At 52.2% G+C, this 17,612-nt stretch overlaps 1 protein-coding gene across 1 annotated transcript in view; it reads right to left on the bottom strand.

Annotated features, from left to right (window-relative positions):
- Positions 1-17,612, bottom strand: part of CACNG2 (calcium voltage-gated channel auxiliary subunit gamma 2) — a gene marked incomplete at its 3' end in the record, with an annotated part of 119,590 nt that overhangs the window by 6,351 nt on the left and 95,627 nt on the right. Inside the window, exon 2 of the mRNA XM_079937555.1 lies at positions 9,901-9,984. Within this exon, the coding sequence (XP_079793681.1) occupies positions 9,901-9,984 (84 nt within the window). The remainder of the gene's footprint in view (positions 1-9,900; positions 9,985-17,612) is intronic.

Genomic DNA, 17,612 nt, shown 5'->3' with positions numbered 1-17,612 from the left:
TCATGAAGGAGGTACAGCACAGATGAACACGTAATTACCAACCAGGATGAAGTGCTGAGGAAGAAAGGGGCCCATTTGGCACTGTGCAGGCAAGTGACAGGCTAATGTCACCTGTCGATGGCCGATGTTGCCTGAGGCATCAGAGTGTGGCGGGACTGTGTACATATAGGAACCCATTGCTTTCATTTACAACTCCACGCAGTAAGTGCTGTAATTACCCCCATCACACACAGGCTAAAGCTGAGGCCCAGAGAGGTTAAGCCTTCGCTCAAGGCCACACAGCAAGGAAATGGAGGAGCTGGGTTTGTGAACCCAGGGATTCTGACTCTAGGCTCTGTGTGCCTAACCACTGCACCCCCGGCTGTCAGAGCATCCTCTGAACTCACGTGGGCAACAGGGAGGGTTTCCCCGAGAGGGTGATGTTGGTGCTGAGAGGGATGGATAAGAGAAGCTAACTGGCAGAATAGAGGCAGGGTGTTCTAGGGAGGATGTGGCATGAGCAAGGGCTGGGGGAAGCATGGCTCGTCTGGGGACTTGAAAGGGCTGATCACAAAGAGTTAGTGCGGGGCCTTGGGGAGCCCTAAGGAAGATGAGGCAGGCTGGGGCCAGGCCACACAGGAACTCACGGGTTGTCTTTAAAGGATCCGCCTGCCAATGCAGGAGACATGGGTTTGAGCCCTGGTCCGGGAAGCAACTAAGCCTGTGCCCCACAACTACTGACCCTGCACTCTAGAGCCCACGAGCCACAACTACTGAGCCCACGTGCCACAACTACTGAAGCCCGCATGCCTAGAGCCCGTGCTCCGCAACAAGAGAAGCCACCGCAGTGAGAAGCCCGCGCACTGCAACGAAGAGTAGCCCCCGCTCGCTGCAACTAGAGAAAAGCCCGCACACAGCAATGAAGACCCAGTGCAGCCATAAATGAATAAATAAATAAATACATACATACATTTATAAAGGCCTTAAAGCCGACAGGGCTGTCATGATCTGATGTGCATTTTAATAAGCAAATGAATATGTCAATCCCAATCTCTCAGTTTATCCGCCTTCCTTACCCCCTGGAAACCATAAGTTTGTTCTCTACATCTGTAACTCTATTTCTGTTTTGTAGATAAGTTCATCTGTACCCTTTTTTTAGATTCCACATATAAGCGATATCATATGAGGTTTGTCTTTCTCTGACTTACTTCACTCAGTATTAGAATAGATAACTAATAAGGACCTACTGTATAGAACAGGGAACTCTACTCAATACTCTGTAATGGCCTATCTGGGAAAAGGATCTGAAAAAGAGTGGATACATGTATATATATAACAGATTCACTTTGCTGTACATCTGACACTAACGCAACATTGTAAATCAACTCTACTCCAATAAAAATTTAAAAAAACCAACAAAGCAAATGAATTAAGAAGTGGTCCAGGCTAGCCACAGGGCACCAGGAGGTGCCCTGCTGACCAGGCGATGGTGGTACTTGGACCAGGTGGGTACAAAGGGTGTGGGCAGAGGTGGCTGGATTTGAGGGATGTTTAGGAGGTGAAGTAAAACGTGGTGATGAGTGGATATGGGTGAAGAGGGTGGCGTTGAGGATAACTTCTGGGTCTCAGGTCTGCTGGCTGGCTGGATACAGCCACTTATGCAACTGGGAGAGGATCAAGCCTAAGGGGTGAGGGGAGGGAAATCAAGGTGTGGTTTGGGGCACGCGGAGTCTGAGGTGTTTGGGGGACAGTCGAATGTGTGAGATTGGGAAGTGGAGGTGCACTCTGGGCTGAAGCTGTAATCAGGGGCGTCACCGACACAGACGTGAGCTTGAGCTGGGAAGGGTACAAGGGTTCACCGTGAGGCTTGGGGAGCCCCAGTGTTTAGTGATGACACAAGTCATCCCACCCACTGCTCACACACTACAGCCAAATTCTGTAGACAAATCATTTCGTGATCCAGTGCCCTGTGGGCCTGGCCCCTATGGTGCCCTGCTGTGGTGGGCACAGCTGGAGGACAGGCAGACAGCTGCACACGGGGGCCCCGCTTCCTCACTCAGTCTGGCGGGGGTGGAGAGAGGTGGGCAGACCACTTCCTGGGGCCCACTCTTTGCCTGGCCCGTCCTGGGGCCTGAGTGTGGGCTTTCCCTTCTCTGGATCTCAGGTCTGGCTCAGATGAGGTTGGACCAGATGACGCCTAAGGTTGCATCCATCCCTCGTGGTCCTGTGCCCCCCAGACCTCTGCTTAGGAACCACTCAGCCAGGCTGGCCAGGTGCTGGTCATGCCTTTGATCAAAATAGTTGCCATGATCAGGTATACAGAAGGCAGGCTCCTTATTTTCTGGGCACATTTAACTTTATGCCTGTTATTCCGTTTGGAATTTGATCCATTCTAATGGGATAGAATCGCAGATGTGCTGGGGTTGGGAGGAGCTTCTGGGCTCTGGGGCATCTCTCACCCTCTCCTCCTGAATGCTGTGAAAAGGGATAGACTGCCGTAAATGCATGCGAGAGTGAGTGTGAGAAAGTGTGAGTGTGAGGGAGAGTGATGGGAGAGAGAGGAGGAGAGGAGGGGAAAGGCAGGGGGAGGGAGAGAGGGAGGGAGGCAGAGCCGTCCAGAGTGGTGGTTAGGAGCGTGGACTCCTGATGTGGACCGCTTACGGTCCCATGCTGGTCCCCCCACTGGCTGTGTGGTCTCTGTGCCTCTCCTTTCTCATCTGTATAATGGGGACACCAACAATACCCACCTCCTAGGGCTGTTGTGAGATGAATGAAGGTGACGTATCAAGTGTCAGGCCAGGCACACACATAGTCAAGTGTCTCATGAACGTTTGTGATATCTATTGACACAGGAAAGGGATTTTGGAGTCCAGCAAGCTTCCTCTGGGAGCACCACCTGTGCAGGTGCTGGATGCTTTCCCACTTCCTGTGGTCTCTGGGGGGGGTGATCTGCTGCATGAGCTCAGGAGAGACGGCCCGAGCGCATCTCACTTGCTGCATTGCCCGCCACGCCCCTGAGCCTCAGTGCTCTCCTCTGCTGCAGGGCAGCTCCCAGGGCAGCAATGAGGGGTGTTGAGTCAATGCATTTGAGCCTATCAGAACAGTGCCTGGTACCCACTAGCAACAGGAGAAGTTAGTTCTCACACAGCAGAGCGTATTATTGCTGCTTCTCATGGGCCTGGGGTTACCTCCACTGAGGTTTACTAAAGCGCAGGTGGCGGAGTCAGCGTGGTGGTAGCTGCATCCAGCACTTAAATAAATGGACCAGGACAGAAGAGAAACTGTCTCTGCGGGCGGAGGGCGCGAAGGGGAGGCGCCGTTCGAGAAGCGTTCGCTCTGGTTGCATGGATGTGAGTCAGTACGATTTATAGCTTAGATGTTCCCTGACTGCAGGATGTGGTCACACCCACTGTGGTGATCTCTGGAAGGAATGTCCCTCACGACTGTTTTGCTGGAAGGGGCTTCAGGTCCGGGGCAGAGGACAGGAGCACGCAGCCTGGAAAACCATCACGGAGGCAGATGGCATCCCAGAAAGTGTGCTGGGCTGGGGTAAGTCACTTTCCCTCTCTGGATCTCGGTTTTTTCCTCATCTGTAAAATGGGAGGATGGGGCTGGGTGACCCTCGGGGCGTGTCTATCTCCAGTATTTCCGGAGCTGCAAAGATGTCTCCCTGAACTTCTAAACTCTAGTGGGAAGGAGGGGGTGGTGGACTTCCCTCGGTGCTCCCCTGGGGCAGCTGGGGGGCCCTAACAAAGCACCTCCCTAACCCTTGTCTCAGTGTGTCCTCAGAGCCCCCTGGGGGACTGGCATTCATCGAGGCTCAGAGAAGTTGAGTAACTGATCCAAGACCACAGAGCAGAGCTCACCTCGGATTCAGGACCTTTCACTCCAAGTCCCAAGCTCAGACCTTGACTCCTGGTATCCCTCTCACCTCCCACCTAGGAACCCTCTGTGTGCCTGGTGGTACTGGCAGAGGGGAGTGGAGAAGGGGGAACAGGGAGGAAGGGGGTTCTCTGAGGCTGGGAAGGGTGGCTTTGGCTCAGCTTGAGACCCTCCCTCCGCCTCAGTCCTCATTCTGGGGAGAGGGTGAACGTTCCAGGTGGCTCTAGCGAGGGTGGTCCCTCACTCATTCACTCAGCAAACATCTTCCGGGCCGACTAGGGGCAGGCCTTGTGCTGGCTGGGGTGGGAGCAGACTCCCTATTTGCAGCTACTCCCTGCAGTGTCCTCAAGCTGTTCACCACCCAGTGGGAAAGAAGAGTCTGTAACAGAAGTCGTAACACGCAGGCTGGAAAACAGAGCGGTCACCTCCCTGCGACCCAGCCTTCTCGACATTCCCAGCCTCAGAGAAGGGTAGCACTGCCCACTGTCTCCCAGGCAGGATGCCTAGATGTCATCTTTTTTTTTTTTTTTTTTTTTTTGCGGTACGCGGGCCTCTCACTGTTCTGGCCTCCCCCATTGCGGAGCACAGGCTCCGGACGCGCAGGCTCAGTGGCCATGGCTCACGGGCCCAGCCGCTCCGCAGCACGTGGGATCCTCCCAGACTGGGGCACGAACCCGTGTCCCCTGCATCGGTAGGCGGACTCTCAACCACTGCGCCACCAGGGAAGCCCCCCTAGATGTCATCTTGCGTCCTCTTTCTCTCACCTCCCCCCACGCAGGCTGTCAGTAACACCTGCCGGCCTCACAACCCGCCCCCTTCTCATCTACCTCCCCGACTTCCACCCTGGTCTGAGCACCTGTGTTTCGAGCCTGGATTCTGGCCGTCACCTTCTACTGGTCTCTCTGTTTCTGCTGGGACCGCATAGTCAGTTCTACAGCAGAAGCAGAGCGGTGCTGTTAGCATGGATGTCAGTCCACGCCTCTCTGCTCAGAACCTTTTCGTGCTCCAGTCTCAGAGTAAAGCCGACACCCACAAGTCCTGGCCTGGCTTCCCACCCACTGCTCACACCCTCCGCCTCGCTGCATGCCAGCCTCAGACACTTTGTACTGGCTGTTCCCTCTGCCTGGAACCCTCTTCTCAGGGCATCTGCAGGACCAGACACGCTCCCTCACTGCCTTCAGGTCTCTGTTCAAACGTTACCTCCCCAGTGGACCTCTCTGACCACTGTACTGAAAACTCTCGCACTCCCTCTCTCCTTAATCTTTATCCTTCCTACTTTTCACTGTGTAACATACCGACAATAATGGCTAACACCTCCTGAATGCTTACTGTGCTCTGGGCTGGAGGGAAGAGCTGTCTTATACTGACCCACTCAAGCCTCATTACAACCCTGCGAACATACGGATGAACATCCCATCGGGAGGAGTCTGGGTACCGGGGGAGTTAATTGAGAAGTGGCAGAGCTGGATTTGAACCCAGGCAGTGTGTGCTAAAGCCCGCCGTCACATTCTCCTGTCTCCTCCTGGTGGTAAAGTTCTGTAAATTTACCCCCAAATAATCCTCAAGGTCCTACCTGCCTGGGCCGCTTTCCACCTCCCTTACAAACGGCCCCTCTGTCTCCCTTACAGGTGTCCGCTCCTGACCCACGGCTGCCCCCAGGGAACTCTCCTCCTGCCTGTTCTTGATCTCAGGGGGTCAGTGACTCTGGGAAGATGTCAGCTCCCAGTTCAAGCGTAATCAGGTGAGCTGTCTCCTGAGGGGGAGGAATAGGCCCTGTCCAGAGCCCTCCCTCCCTTCCCCCTTCTGTCCACTTCTGGCTCTGGAAAAAGAGTAGTTGGCATGGCAAGGCCCTGATACTGCAGCTCTGGTGTGTGTGTGTGTGTGTGTGTGTGTGTGTGTGTGTGTGTACATGAACGTGCGACCTATGGGGGCCAGCCCCTCCCCTCCCCTGGGCAGAGTGTGTCAGGGACGGTAGCCGTTGCTGGGAGAGCTTCACCCCGCCCTGCAGTTAGGGGCCACACTACAGTGGATTTTGAGGTCTTGCACACAGTAGGTGCTTAAGACATGATTGTGGAAGGAAACCGAATTCTTCTGAATCTTCTTCCCCACTCCAGATCACATTGGGACAGCTGGGAAATACCACACACACACACACACACACACACACCCACACCACGAAGAGACCCATGTGCACACAAGTAGACACAGGCAACCACACAGGCGCTTACATTTAGATTATTGATAGCCACTCACACGCATCAAAACACACGGAACACAGTACAGACTCATGCCCTTGTGCACAAGACACAGACACACCGACACACCCTGAGCGTCATAGGAAGTCACACCCTGGTCACCACTGCCTCTGCGCTTCACCAGCTTGAGGTAAGGAGCTTTGGTAAGGAGGGAGGGGGCTAGGGAGGAACCACACACCGCAGACCCAGCCGCTGGCCCCGCAGAGCTGCCTGGGAAAAACAGGCTGGTCACCTTTCCTTTGTGGGTAAGGTAGCAATAGGTGGGCAAGGCTTGTATCGGCCACATCTTCTTGGGGCCAGAGGTCCAGTGGCCCAGAGTGATGATTGGAACCGGCTACAGCTGTTCCTCCCTGGACACTGCAGCTCAGGAGAAGCTGTGGACCTCCTCAGATACTCATGGAGACTGGGGAGTAAGAGCACGCATGCGTTCATTCAGTCATTCATTTGTCCCATCAGATGTTAATTCGGCGCCTTCCTTCTGCCCCATCCTCCAAGAGGCACTGGACTTGCCTGAAGCTTGGCCTGCTGGCTTGAGAGCAAGTGAGCCCCACTTTCTCTGCCAGCCCAGGAGATAAGCTCTGCGCTCCTGGCCAGCCACGCCCTCCTAGCATTCTCCCTCCTCCCTCTCTGCTCCAGATCCCACATCCAGCTGGTGGATCGTGGATGGCAGGGGTTAACCAGGCCCCCTCGCTGGCCACCCCTCCTCATCTTCCTCCCTGGGGCCTCCTCCTCTGCCTCTAAGCCTCGGAGTCTGAGGCTCAGTTCCTGCACCTCTTCTCTCTCTGCACCACTCCCTTGGGGCGTTCATCGAGTCTCACGGCTCTAAATATCATCCCCATGCTGACAGCTCTTAGACTCCTGTCTCGGGCCAGGACACCTCCCCGTGGGCCTCTGTAACTTAATGTGGCCAATCCTGAGCTTCCATCCTTCCCCATCCCAACCTGCCCCCTCCACGGACACACACCTTGGAGTCATCCTTGATTCCTTCCTGTCCCTGGAAATCCACAGGCCGCCTTTCAGAAAATCCTGTATGCATACCCTTGGGAATACTTTCAGGCTCTGACCCCTTCCCACCTCCTTCACTGCCACCACCTTGGTTCAACTTGCTGTCGTCTCTTGTCTGGATGATTGTAACAGGTTCCTTGCTTTTTGCTTCTTTCCTTCACCAGAATGTAACCCTCACAAAGGCTCTGACTTTCTTTGTTTTGTTCACCTTTGGGTCCCCATACCATCAACAGTGTCCTGTACATGGTGAGTGGTAGTGAATGTCTCCTGAGTGAACGAATGAAAGAAGGAATGCTTCTAGAATCCAAGTCTCTGCATTGGTGCCACCTTCCTTAGGGAACCCTTCTGGAATGATCGCCTCCAGTCTGGGTTGGGGCCAGGCTCCCTCAGCACCCCACACTGCCTTCTATCCCTGCCTGAGGCGTCTCTGTTAGGTTCATGGGTCTGTCCAGCCTTCGTGGCAGGTGTGCTGTAGGTTTAACAGACCAGAACCGGAAGCTGACTCAGGCCCTGCCCACCCGGATGCAGCTCCACCCACCTCCCTGGACCAAAGGCACGCCCATCTCCAGGAGAAGCTCCGCCCACCTCATTGGGCCAGGGATCCTCCTAGAAGAACGACCTCTGTCTTCTAGCTTCTCTAGCCAATCAGGTTAGAGCTTAATGGAGGATGATGGGAACTCACATCTTCCGGCTTTAAAAAGTCACTTTTGTTGTCTAGCCCCAGACTGGCATATTACAGATCAAGGGTCAGCAAACTCTGCCAGGTGAGGCCTGCTGCCTGTTTTTGTAAATGAAGTTAAGTTTCAATGGAGCAAGCACAGCCGCGCTCGTGTGCTCCTGTATTTGCTTTTGTGCTGCAAGGTCAGCTATGAGTAGTTGGGACAGAGACTGTATGGCCCACAAAGCCTGGAATATTTACTATCTGTCCCTTTACAGAAAAAGTGTGCCAATCTCTGTTACAGATGCTCAAAAAATATGGCTGGATTAAGTCAATTCAAGTCAGACCCTTGAAAACCTGCGCTGCTAATGTACGTTCAAGTCTTCTGTCCAGAGACACCAAAATGAACCAAACACTCTAAGCAATTCTCTCTTTAAAATTAGGGAAGTGGAGGTATAGGATAGGTAGGAATAGCCACTGAAGAATCCTATATCTTTCTTTTGTTTAACAAATAGCATTTATTGAGAACCTACTATATTCCAAGAGCTGTTCTAGACAGAGCAAAGAATGAGACAAGGGTCCTGTCCCAACAAGCGCTTGGCATCTGGATGGTAAAGCATCACACCCTCACTGTGTCCAGCCAGTGCAGCTTTGGGTGCGGGCTCTGCTGTGTCCCTCCTTCCACCTCTGCCCTCGGGTGTGTCTCTGCCAGCCCCCGCATCCCAAGTCCAGCTGTTCTCAGAGGGTCCTCCCGCCAGGCTGTGCTCTACCTGCAGCCACGGACTGTGTCTTACTCATTCCTCTGGACCGCCACAGCGCTGAGTACGGCCTCTGACATACAGAAGGTGCTCAGTCTGCCTTAATGCCACCACCAGGCTCCTTTGAGAGCCCCAGACCTGGTAATGGGGATGACGACCAAATGACCCTTTAGGAATTCCATCTAAGAGCAGCATCTATGCAGGAATTCATAAGGGGAAAGGATGAGCTTTGTAAGATATTTCCCCCCTTTAAAGAGAAAGCTATAAATGACGTGATGTTTCTTTCCCTTCTCTTCCCAGCCGCCTGGCTGGCTTCGTGTTCCATGGGCTTGCAGTGAAACCCAGATTTCAGGCTGATCTGAGAGTTGGGTTTTGTGTGAGGGGTAATTATTGAAAGCGACAGGGGTGATCCATATAATAAAATTCCCTCTACATTTTTCATAAAAGTGATCCAGGGGTAATACTAACCGATGCTGTGGGGGGATGGGAGGGAGGCTTTGGCCTGGGAAGGGCACCTGGGAGCAGAAGGGGACGGGCAATGCTCCTGGGAGGAGAGTAAACTCCCTCAGGAAGTGCTGCCTGAGAGCCTGGAGCAGAGCTTTCAACCACTTCTGCTCGGGGCGGCTTTGCTGTACCAGGTATCAAGGACCCTTAGCCCATCTCCTGGAAATCCTTTTCTCCCAGAACATTTTGCCTTGTTAGTTTTTGCTGATTCTTGAGAGATTTCCTTTGGGTCTCAAAATACTTTCTCTTGATAATATGTCTCAGGTGGATTTAAGATCACAGCTATTACATCAGGATTTAACTTTGACTTGACTTGTGGGGAAAGAAAAAAATCTCATTGTTTCAGTAGAAGTTCCAGTCTGGCACCGCCTGATAAGTTTCTTCATTGGGTTATTCAAGAAATAGCTACTGAGTGCTTTTTACATGCTGGGCCCTGGGCTGGGAATACAATCATGAACGAGATAGGTAGAGTCTATCAGAGTCCTAGTGGAGTTGGCAGCACTGCAAGGGAGCTGGTTGCTCAAATAGACAAGGACCCCACAGCGTGATAAAGGTGCTAGGCTCTGGGAACCCCTTCGAGGGCATGGAGGACTTCTTGGAGGAGGTGATGTTTCAGCTGAAACCTGGAAGATGAGTAGGAACTTTCCGACAAAGAGGGGAGAGAAGGGCGTTGCAGGCAGAGGGAAACGGCATGCATGAAGATTTGGCCACTGGGCAGGAGGGGAGGAGGGAGGCTTAGCTTTTTCCTGCCCTCTGTGGTGACAGGGACCTCTAGATAGTCCTGGCCTTTGACTCTCGAAGGATGGAAGGGCAGGACCCACCACGAGGAAGGAGATAAAAAAAAATTGCATGCACTCACGGAGGAAATATTCTGCTGTGTCAGCTTCGTAATCTGCATCCTCTGGGAAGTGATCAATTTGCTTGCAGAGACCTTTGAAGTTCCCTGGAAAACAAGGGAAGAAAGAGCTCGTAAGACATCCTAGGCTCCGGGGATTCAGAGCCCACCGGCCTCTTCCAGACTTCTCGCTCTTCTGAAACTGGCTCAGCCCTCTCCCTCATCCCCGGAGGAAGGTATCGCTTTGTCTGTTTGGACATCTGTCTGGTGAATCAAAACACACACACCCGCGGTGCTGTGGAGAGGATCTAAGGCTTAAGACTTCAAAACCCAGCCTTCCATCTCTGCATCGAGGCTTCTGAGGATTAGCTGAGGCGTGGCGGGCAGTGGAGGTTTGAATCTGTGCTGGGGACTGCCACGGAGGAAGCTGGTGAATGTCAATACACCTGCCTCTGCGCCCCAGCCCGGCTGGGAGTCACCTCGCGTCTTACACGCGAGAAAGCAGATCGCTTTCCAAAGAAGGCCGACCCCAGACGGGGCTGGAGAACATTCCCACAGACCTTTAGATGAGATTGCAAAGCATTTTCTCACTGGCAGTTACATAGAATTCACTATATGGAGCCCCTGAAAGTTCTGAAATACCCCTAGGTTTGAGCCCCCCAAGGGGGCTGGGCCCTCTACCAGGCTCTTGGACTAGGACCCAACCTGTGAGAGGGGTATTAGCATCCCCATTTCACAGATGAAGAAACTGAAGCTCAGGGAGCCTAAACGACTGAATAAGTACTCATGGCCAGGAAATGATGGAATAAGGGCTCAAACAAAGACCTTTCGGTTCTAAACATCTCCTTGGTGATTGCTGAGAAAGTGAGAGCTGGCTCAGATGAAAACCCCTAGCCCAGTGTCCAGCGGGCCCCCAGCAGTGATCACTAATTGAATGAGTGAACTATTGAATACGATCTTCATAAAAACTCATGTGGAGACTAGAATTACAAGCACGGCTGCTTCATGACACCAGAGACTTTGTCTGTTTTATTTGCGTTGTATCCCCAACACCGGCATAGACACTTAAATTTCTCTGAATGACTGAACCCTCGAAGCTGTGCAGGGAGATACGGCAACCGCGGGAGAGAGGCAGGCTTTGCGGCTGGACTGCCCTGGCCTTGGGTCTGACTCAGCTTCACGGAGACGCCACACCTCAGTTTTCTCAGAGGAAAGTGGAGATCAGAGCAATTCTTCCTTCACAATTGCCATGGGGATTACACGAGTTGGCATGTCTAAAGTGCTCAGGGCAGTACCTGGCACGTTAGTAAATGTGCTGGGGGTATTGACGTGAGAGAGGTATGAATCTTGACTACATTTAGCCCCTGACATTCAGGATTTTCCTGTGATGGTAGCTAATGCAACCTAATGAATACAGTCCCCAATACGTGTTAGCAATTTCTTTTCTTATTACAGGATATTGAATATAGTTCCATGTGCTATACAGACCTTGTTGTTTATCCATTCTATATATAATTGCATCTGCTAATTCCATCCCTCCCCCATACACCCTCCCCCTTGGCAACCACAAATCTGTTCTCTATGTCTGTGAGTCTGTTTCTACTTTGTGGATAAGTTCATTTATGTGATATTTTAGATTCCTCATATAAGTGATATCATATGGTATTTGGCTTTCTTTTTGACTTCCTTCACTTAGTATGATAATCTCTCGGTCCATCCATGTTGCTGCAAATGGCATTATTTCATTCTTTTTTATGACTGAGTAGTATTCCATTGTATAAAGAAGTTTTATTATTATTATTTTCAATTTTATTTATTTATTTATTTTTGGCTGCGTTGGGTCTTCGTTGCTGCGTGCAGGCTTTCTCTAGTTGCGGTGAGTGGGGGCTACTCTTCGTTGCAGTGCGCGGGCTTCTCATTGTGGTGGCTTCTCTTGTTGCGGAGCATGGGCTCTAGGTGTGCGGGCTTCAGTAGCTGTGGCTCACGGGCTCAGTAGTTGTGGCTCACGGGCTTAGTTGCTCCGCGGCATGTGGGATCTTCCTGGACCAGGTCTCGAACCCACGTTCCCTGCATTGGCAGGCGGATTCTTAACCACTGCGCCTCCAGGGAAGTTCCTCTCCGGAGTGCCCGAAAGCCACAGACCTCTCATTTTCAGGAACGACTTCCAGCCCGCTGGCACGGATCTTAACGCTCCCGCCCTCACTGGAAGGAGCAGTTTCTTTTCTTATAGGATCCTGAGGCTTGTAGCCCATGGAGTAGGTTTTATCATGTACTATAGAAATTATTTAGGAATTTTAAGGCATTAGTACACAGACCTGTGCATACCACATATAGCTGTATACATAGGATACAGGTGTGCTTATATAACTAAGTACTTTAGGTATTTCTTGCTGTTATCATGTTACGTAGGTAATTCTATACTACATATTACAGAGAAGATGGTTGATCCTTACTCTCCAACCCCCCCCCTTAACTGTCTCTGTACCAAATTCGCTTCCTTTCCCAACTTTTGCAAGAAAAACAGTTCCCCAGAGCATAACAGAACTTCGGGTAGCTTCACTGCAGCTTTGTGGGATCCGAAGAGCACAGCGTTTCACTCCAGATGCTCCCACCAGGGCAGGCGTCTTCTAAGTGTGGTGGGCAGTCTCTTCTCTTGCTCAGCACCCTCCCCACCCCATACCTTGCTGTCTCCCCCTCCTCTGTTGTCCTGACCACGTCCCACGCTGCTCTCGGCATCTTGCTGCATTAACCGGAGACCTCCCGCGCCCCCTACTAGCTCATCCTCCATCCAGCCACACACTCTTCTCTCCTGAGAAGAGTCTTTGTACCCGCTGCTAAGAGGATAACATAGCCTCCCCATTGTTAAAAGTACAAATCAGTGTATTTACAAAGCGCTTTGCAGAGCACTTTCATTTTCTCTCAATTCAGTCTGGCAAATATTTCGTCAGTGCCAACTTGGTGCCAGGCGTCTTTACGAGGAATCCGTACGGGAGGGGAGGTGCGGAGAACGGTACTGACGTGCCCCGAGGCTCCTAAAAAATTGGGGGCAGTGTTCAACCCCCAACCAAGGGATCACAGGTGGAGCCCCCACGTCTGTCTTCTAAGGGCCCCACCCTTCAGGCTGCGGGACCGCACCTGCACCTTCTCCCCACGCAGCCTGGCTGTCCCGCCGCCCCAGCCCGTGCCTCCGTCAGCCTTGGACCGTTGGGTCCCAGCATGATGCCTAGCGCAGGAGACGCACTCCAGAGATGCTTGTTGAGAGGCTGTGTCAGATAATCAGCAGCCAGACCTCTCCGGACCTGGGAATCCAGCTGCTTGTTTGATGTCTCCTGGTGGACGTTTTAAAAGCACCGTACACTCAGCAGGTCCAGACTGGAACTCATGATCTGTCCCTCAAGCCTGGTCTTCTGGAGGCACCAGCTAGGTCAGCCAATGCCTCTTCATCGCTCCCTTGTGAAAACTGAGCCTAGCCATCATCGCCGACATCTCCTCCTATTCCCTGCAGGCTCCATTCATCACCACGTCCTGTCTGTATTTGCTCTCAGTATCTCTCAAACCCATCGATTTCTTTCCAACAATAGACACCCACTGCCAGGTGGGTGCTTGCTTCCCTGGATGACTGCGGTAGCCTCCCCACTGGTCATTTTGTACCCACTGTTATCCGTCTCTACAGAGTAATCATAGTGAACCTTTGAAAATGCAAATCTGTTCAAGCCACATCCAGTTTGAAACACTCAACAGCTTCTCGATGCTCTTAGGGAAAAGCTCAACATCTTTAACAGGGTCTGACCCGGACTTCTGTCTGGTCTCACCTCCCTCTTGGTGCATGTGTCATCTCTGCTGTTCTTCCTGCCATGCTTGCTCCTACCACAGGGCCTTTGCACACGCTGGTCTACCTTCCTGTGCCCCCATCATATCCTTTGCTGTCCCTCTCTCAACCTTCTTTGGCCCTCCTGCACTGTGCTAGTGGGGTGTCTGACACTATGCTGGCTGCTCTGTGTTGGGGGGAGGTGTTAAGGCATGAATGATGCTGGTGGGAATGTTCTGGTAGAGAGGGAAGAATTGATAACCGAGGGAGGGGATGGGACAACGCAGGAGCAATGTGAGAGGGGATGAGGTCTGGGACACAGGTACAAGGTTGGCCTTATATGGACGATGGTGTGTCCACCGCACCGGGAGGGAAGGGGCATCTGTGGGTACAGATGCAGGGGATGAGTAGGCATGGTGGGAGCTTGTGACACTTCTCTTCTGGTTGCTTTTCTTGATGAAATGGGAAGCATGCTCATCAACTGAGGATGAGGAAGGGGAGGAAGGGTTGGAGATTTGAGGGAAGTGGAAAGTGAAATTTTTCTCCATGAGAGTGGGAGAGGGAATGGGCCAGGCTTGAGACATGAAGTGTGGGTGTTGGTGGCTTGAAGGTCCCTCTTGAGATTCTGTGGTTTTCTCTGAACACATTTACTATGTGGCTGCAGTCTAGCTGGAGAGTTGCCTTTAACCAGGATGAGAGTCAGTGAGATGAACGCAAGAAGGTGAGGGGAGAAAAGCAGTGATTCTGAAGATGGATCAGACCCTAAGCTGGTAAAGGGGACAGTGAAAAGGTGGTGGTTTCAATGTACTGGAAACGTAAGGTGAGGGTCAAGGGATGGTGGCGGGAGTGAGCTGGAAGGGTGGGGCATGGGAGTCAGAGAGCAGGTGCAAAAGACTGAGATTGTGGAAGGGGCGTGGTTATTGGTAACATCAGGGTCAATGATAAGACCATGAACCGGGTAGCTCAAGTCGGGTGGAGGTAGGGATGCCATTCAAAGTATTTAGCAAAGCTCATACAAACTAATACAGAAGACAAAACAAAATAACTTTTGTACATAAAACAAAACTAAATGTTTGCTTTTATTTCCTACATACATCAATTACATATTATAAAACTGCTTACCAAGTTAAATGTTGACATGCAAATGATTCATCAAATTATTCTAATAAACCCCAGATCAGTGGTTGGTTTTTAGAAATTATTGGTGTGATCTTTTGATGATGAGGCTCTTACAAGCTAAATGATGGCCTTGTCTGGACCGAGATTTGACACAGGGAACCATACCAGATGCTTCTGGCCCTTCTCTGTTAGAGGAAGAGTCATCCTGTCTCTGTGATATAGAATTTTCTCCTAACCTGCCTGATGCAGTTCGTTGGGGACTTCTCTGAGAAAATAGCCCTCTGTCCTAGAAAGTGGCAGAGCTGGGAGTGGTAGAGCGGGCGTGGTGGTGGAGGTGAGAAGGACGGAAACCTCAAGAGGCAGTGCTCTTGTGGGCAGTGGGGTGAGCACAGCCCGGTCCTGCCACTCAGGATCCTTCGAAGGTTCTGTTCTTCTTGGGTCCTTGCATACCCGCTGCAGAGCCAGATGTACCGGGGCCTGTAGAGGCACAGAGCTCACCCTCCATCCATCCTTGGGGAGTGGGGAGAGGCCATGGGCCTCAGTCCCAGCCCTTTCCTTCTCTGCCTGTCACAACCCTGCTCAGCCCTCTTCCCCATACTTGGTGGGGCTGATTGATGCTGTGGGGTTTCAGTATTAAACAAGCAATGATGCAGGACTTGTAAGGGCTGGCTGAGCGAGGGGGAGAGGCCAGGTACTGCGAGGACTCTCTGCCTGCTTGTGAAATCTCCCAGAGGACCACAGAAGTAGCACTAGGGAATGAGGTGGTCTCAAAGAATGGGTGGGGGGAATGCCCGGGAGGCAAAGAATAGAGGCGAGGGGGAGTCAGGGTAGAGAAGGCTGGGATGAATTTCAGGGAGAAAGGATTTTAGGAGAGAGGCCGGGAGATGGAAACAGCAGGGAGGGTCCCACCACCCTCAGGCCCAGGGCTGTGGGTGATAAAACACCCCCGTGTGAGGGATGGCAGGGGGTGGTGTTCTCAGGGGAGGACAGGTTTCCATCAGAGCAAGAAGAGAAGAGATTGAGAACATGGGGGATTTTGCCGACATCAGGACAAAATTCCAGAAATCCCAGAGCAAGGATTTGTGGGGCTGGGGGAGTTGGAGATTGGGTTAGAACTCTGAGGGATGAATGGTTGGTAGTGAGGAAAGACCCAGATAACCTGGAACTCAGGCTATGGTAGGATTGGTCTCAATGGTCTCTAGGTTGACGGTGATGATGAGGCTGTGAGTGCCAGCTGGAAGCATAAGGGGTCTCCAGGAGCACTTGGGGCTCTGTGGCCCAGGACTCAGTCTGACTAAGGTGGTGCTACCAGTAGCACCCCATCACTTTTGGTGGAATTTAAGTTTGGTAGAACATCTGTGTCGGCAGACATTACTACCGACAGCAAAGAGGGGTGTCATCTTGTTTTCCTGATGCCAGCCTAGAGTTCTGCTGTATTTCTTTCTGGTTGGTGGTCATCAAGCCCAGGAGTTGACACATCTTCAGGCATAGATGGATCCAGGTGCTCAAAAATCTGGTCTCTCTCACCATCTCTGATCATCCTTCCTCTCTCCCCAGGGTAGAGACTAAGGGCTGACTAAGTGCTTGGGCCTGGTGTGGTGGAGGGAAATCTGACCTGATTCTTGCTCTTCAGGGACACGCAGTCTTGGGGGAAAGACAGAAAGCACAGAATTTATTAGAATGTAATGTCTCACGTCATTAGAGGGATGTATAAGGCCTTATGGGAGCATAGTTTTTCAGCTGACTTTTGTGTAGCACCAACTTTATGCCATGCTTGTGCGATCTGCTGAGGACACAAAGGAAAAAATATACTTTCTCCCACAGAGCATGCCATCTATGGGAGACAGAGAACAGAGGCTGTGGGGTAGCAGGATGTGTGCTGTGACAAAGCAGGACGTGTCTGGGAGCACACAGAGGGCTGCAGATCCAGGTGTGTGAGTGTGCAGGTGTTGACACAGGCCTCCTGACTTGGAAGGTGGAGTAGTTAGCCAGGTGAAGCAGGTAGGTAGGGGTGTGTGTGTGTGTGTGTGTGTGTGTGTGTGTGTGTGTGTGTGTTGGGGCATGTGAGGAAGTGGTGGAGGATGAGAAGGGATTCTAGGAAGAAGGGCCGGCAAGAGCAAAGTCAGGGACCTGCTGGGCACACAGGAGGGAGCAGAGTGTCTCAGGGGTCAGGCAGGTCCTCCAGGGCAGAGCTGTGGGTAACAGGGAAGCCTGGAAGCAGTGGTGTGCTGGGGCCGGCTTACATCAGGGGAGCTGATTGTTAGTGTCTCTTCCTAACGCACATGAGTAGCTTGAAATCAGCCATGGTGGTAGTGTTTGCACCACGGGAATCGGCAAGCACTACAAATCAAGGTCCCCTTTCCCTGCCCAGAGAGCCAGCTGTTAAACATTTACCAGGACACGCTTGCATGAAGGGCAATCCCGTATGAGGGCTTGGCTGGTGCAAAGACGTGACATCTTCGTGGGACTGGAGATTTACAGAAAGATTGGTCCCATTGGGAGGGCTGGATGGGTCAGTGTGAGGGCAGGAGATAGCTGGGGAGGGGCAGGGGCCAGGTCCCGCAGGGGCTTGTGGTCCAGGCTGAACTGAAGAGGGGGCATCTCAGCGTCCACTCCCCCTACAAGCATTGCCTTCGAGCTTTTGGAGGATGAAGAGGTGGGGGGACTCTCCCACCATGAACTATATAAAAGATTATTCTAATCACCGCGAAATCTCTACTGAACCTCCACCCCAGAAGGGCCAGCGATGCCACGTCAACCCCAGAGCCCAGGGACTTCAGGCCAAGCTGAGGTGGGAAGGCCACGGGCT

This window comes from Stenella coeruleoalba (genome assembly GCF_951394435.1).
Source record: "Stenella coeruleoalba genome assembly, chromosome: 11".
Lineage (NCBI taxonomy): Eukaryota > Metazoa > Chordata > Mammalia > Artiodactyla > Delphinidae > Stenella > Stenella coeruleoalba.
Note: the sequence above shows the minus strand (reverse complement) of the source record. Positions and strands in the feature narration are given on the sequence as shown.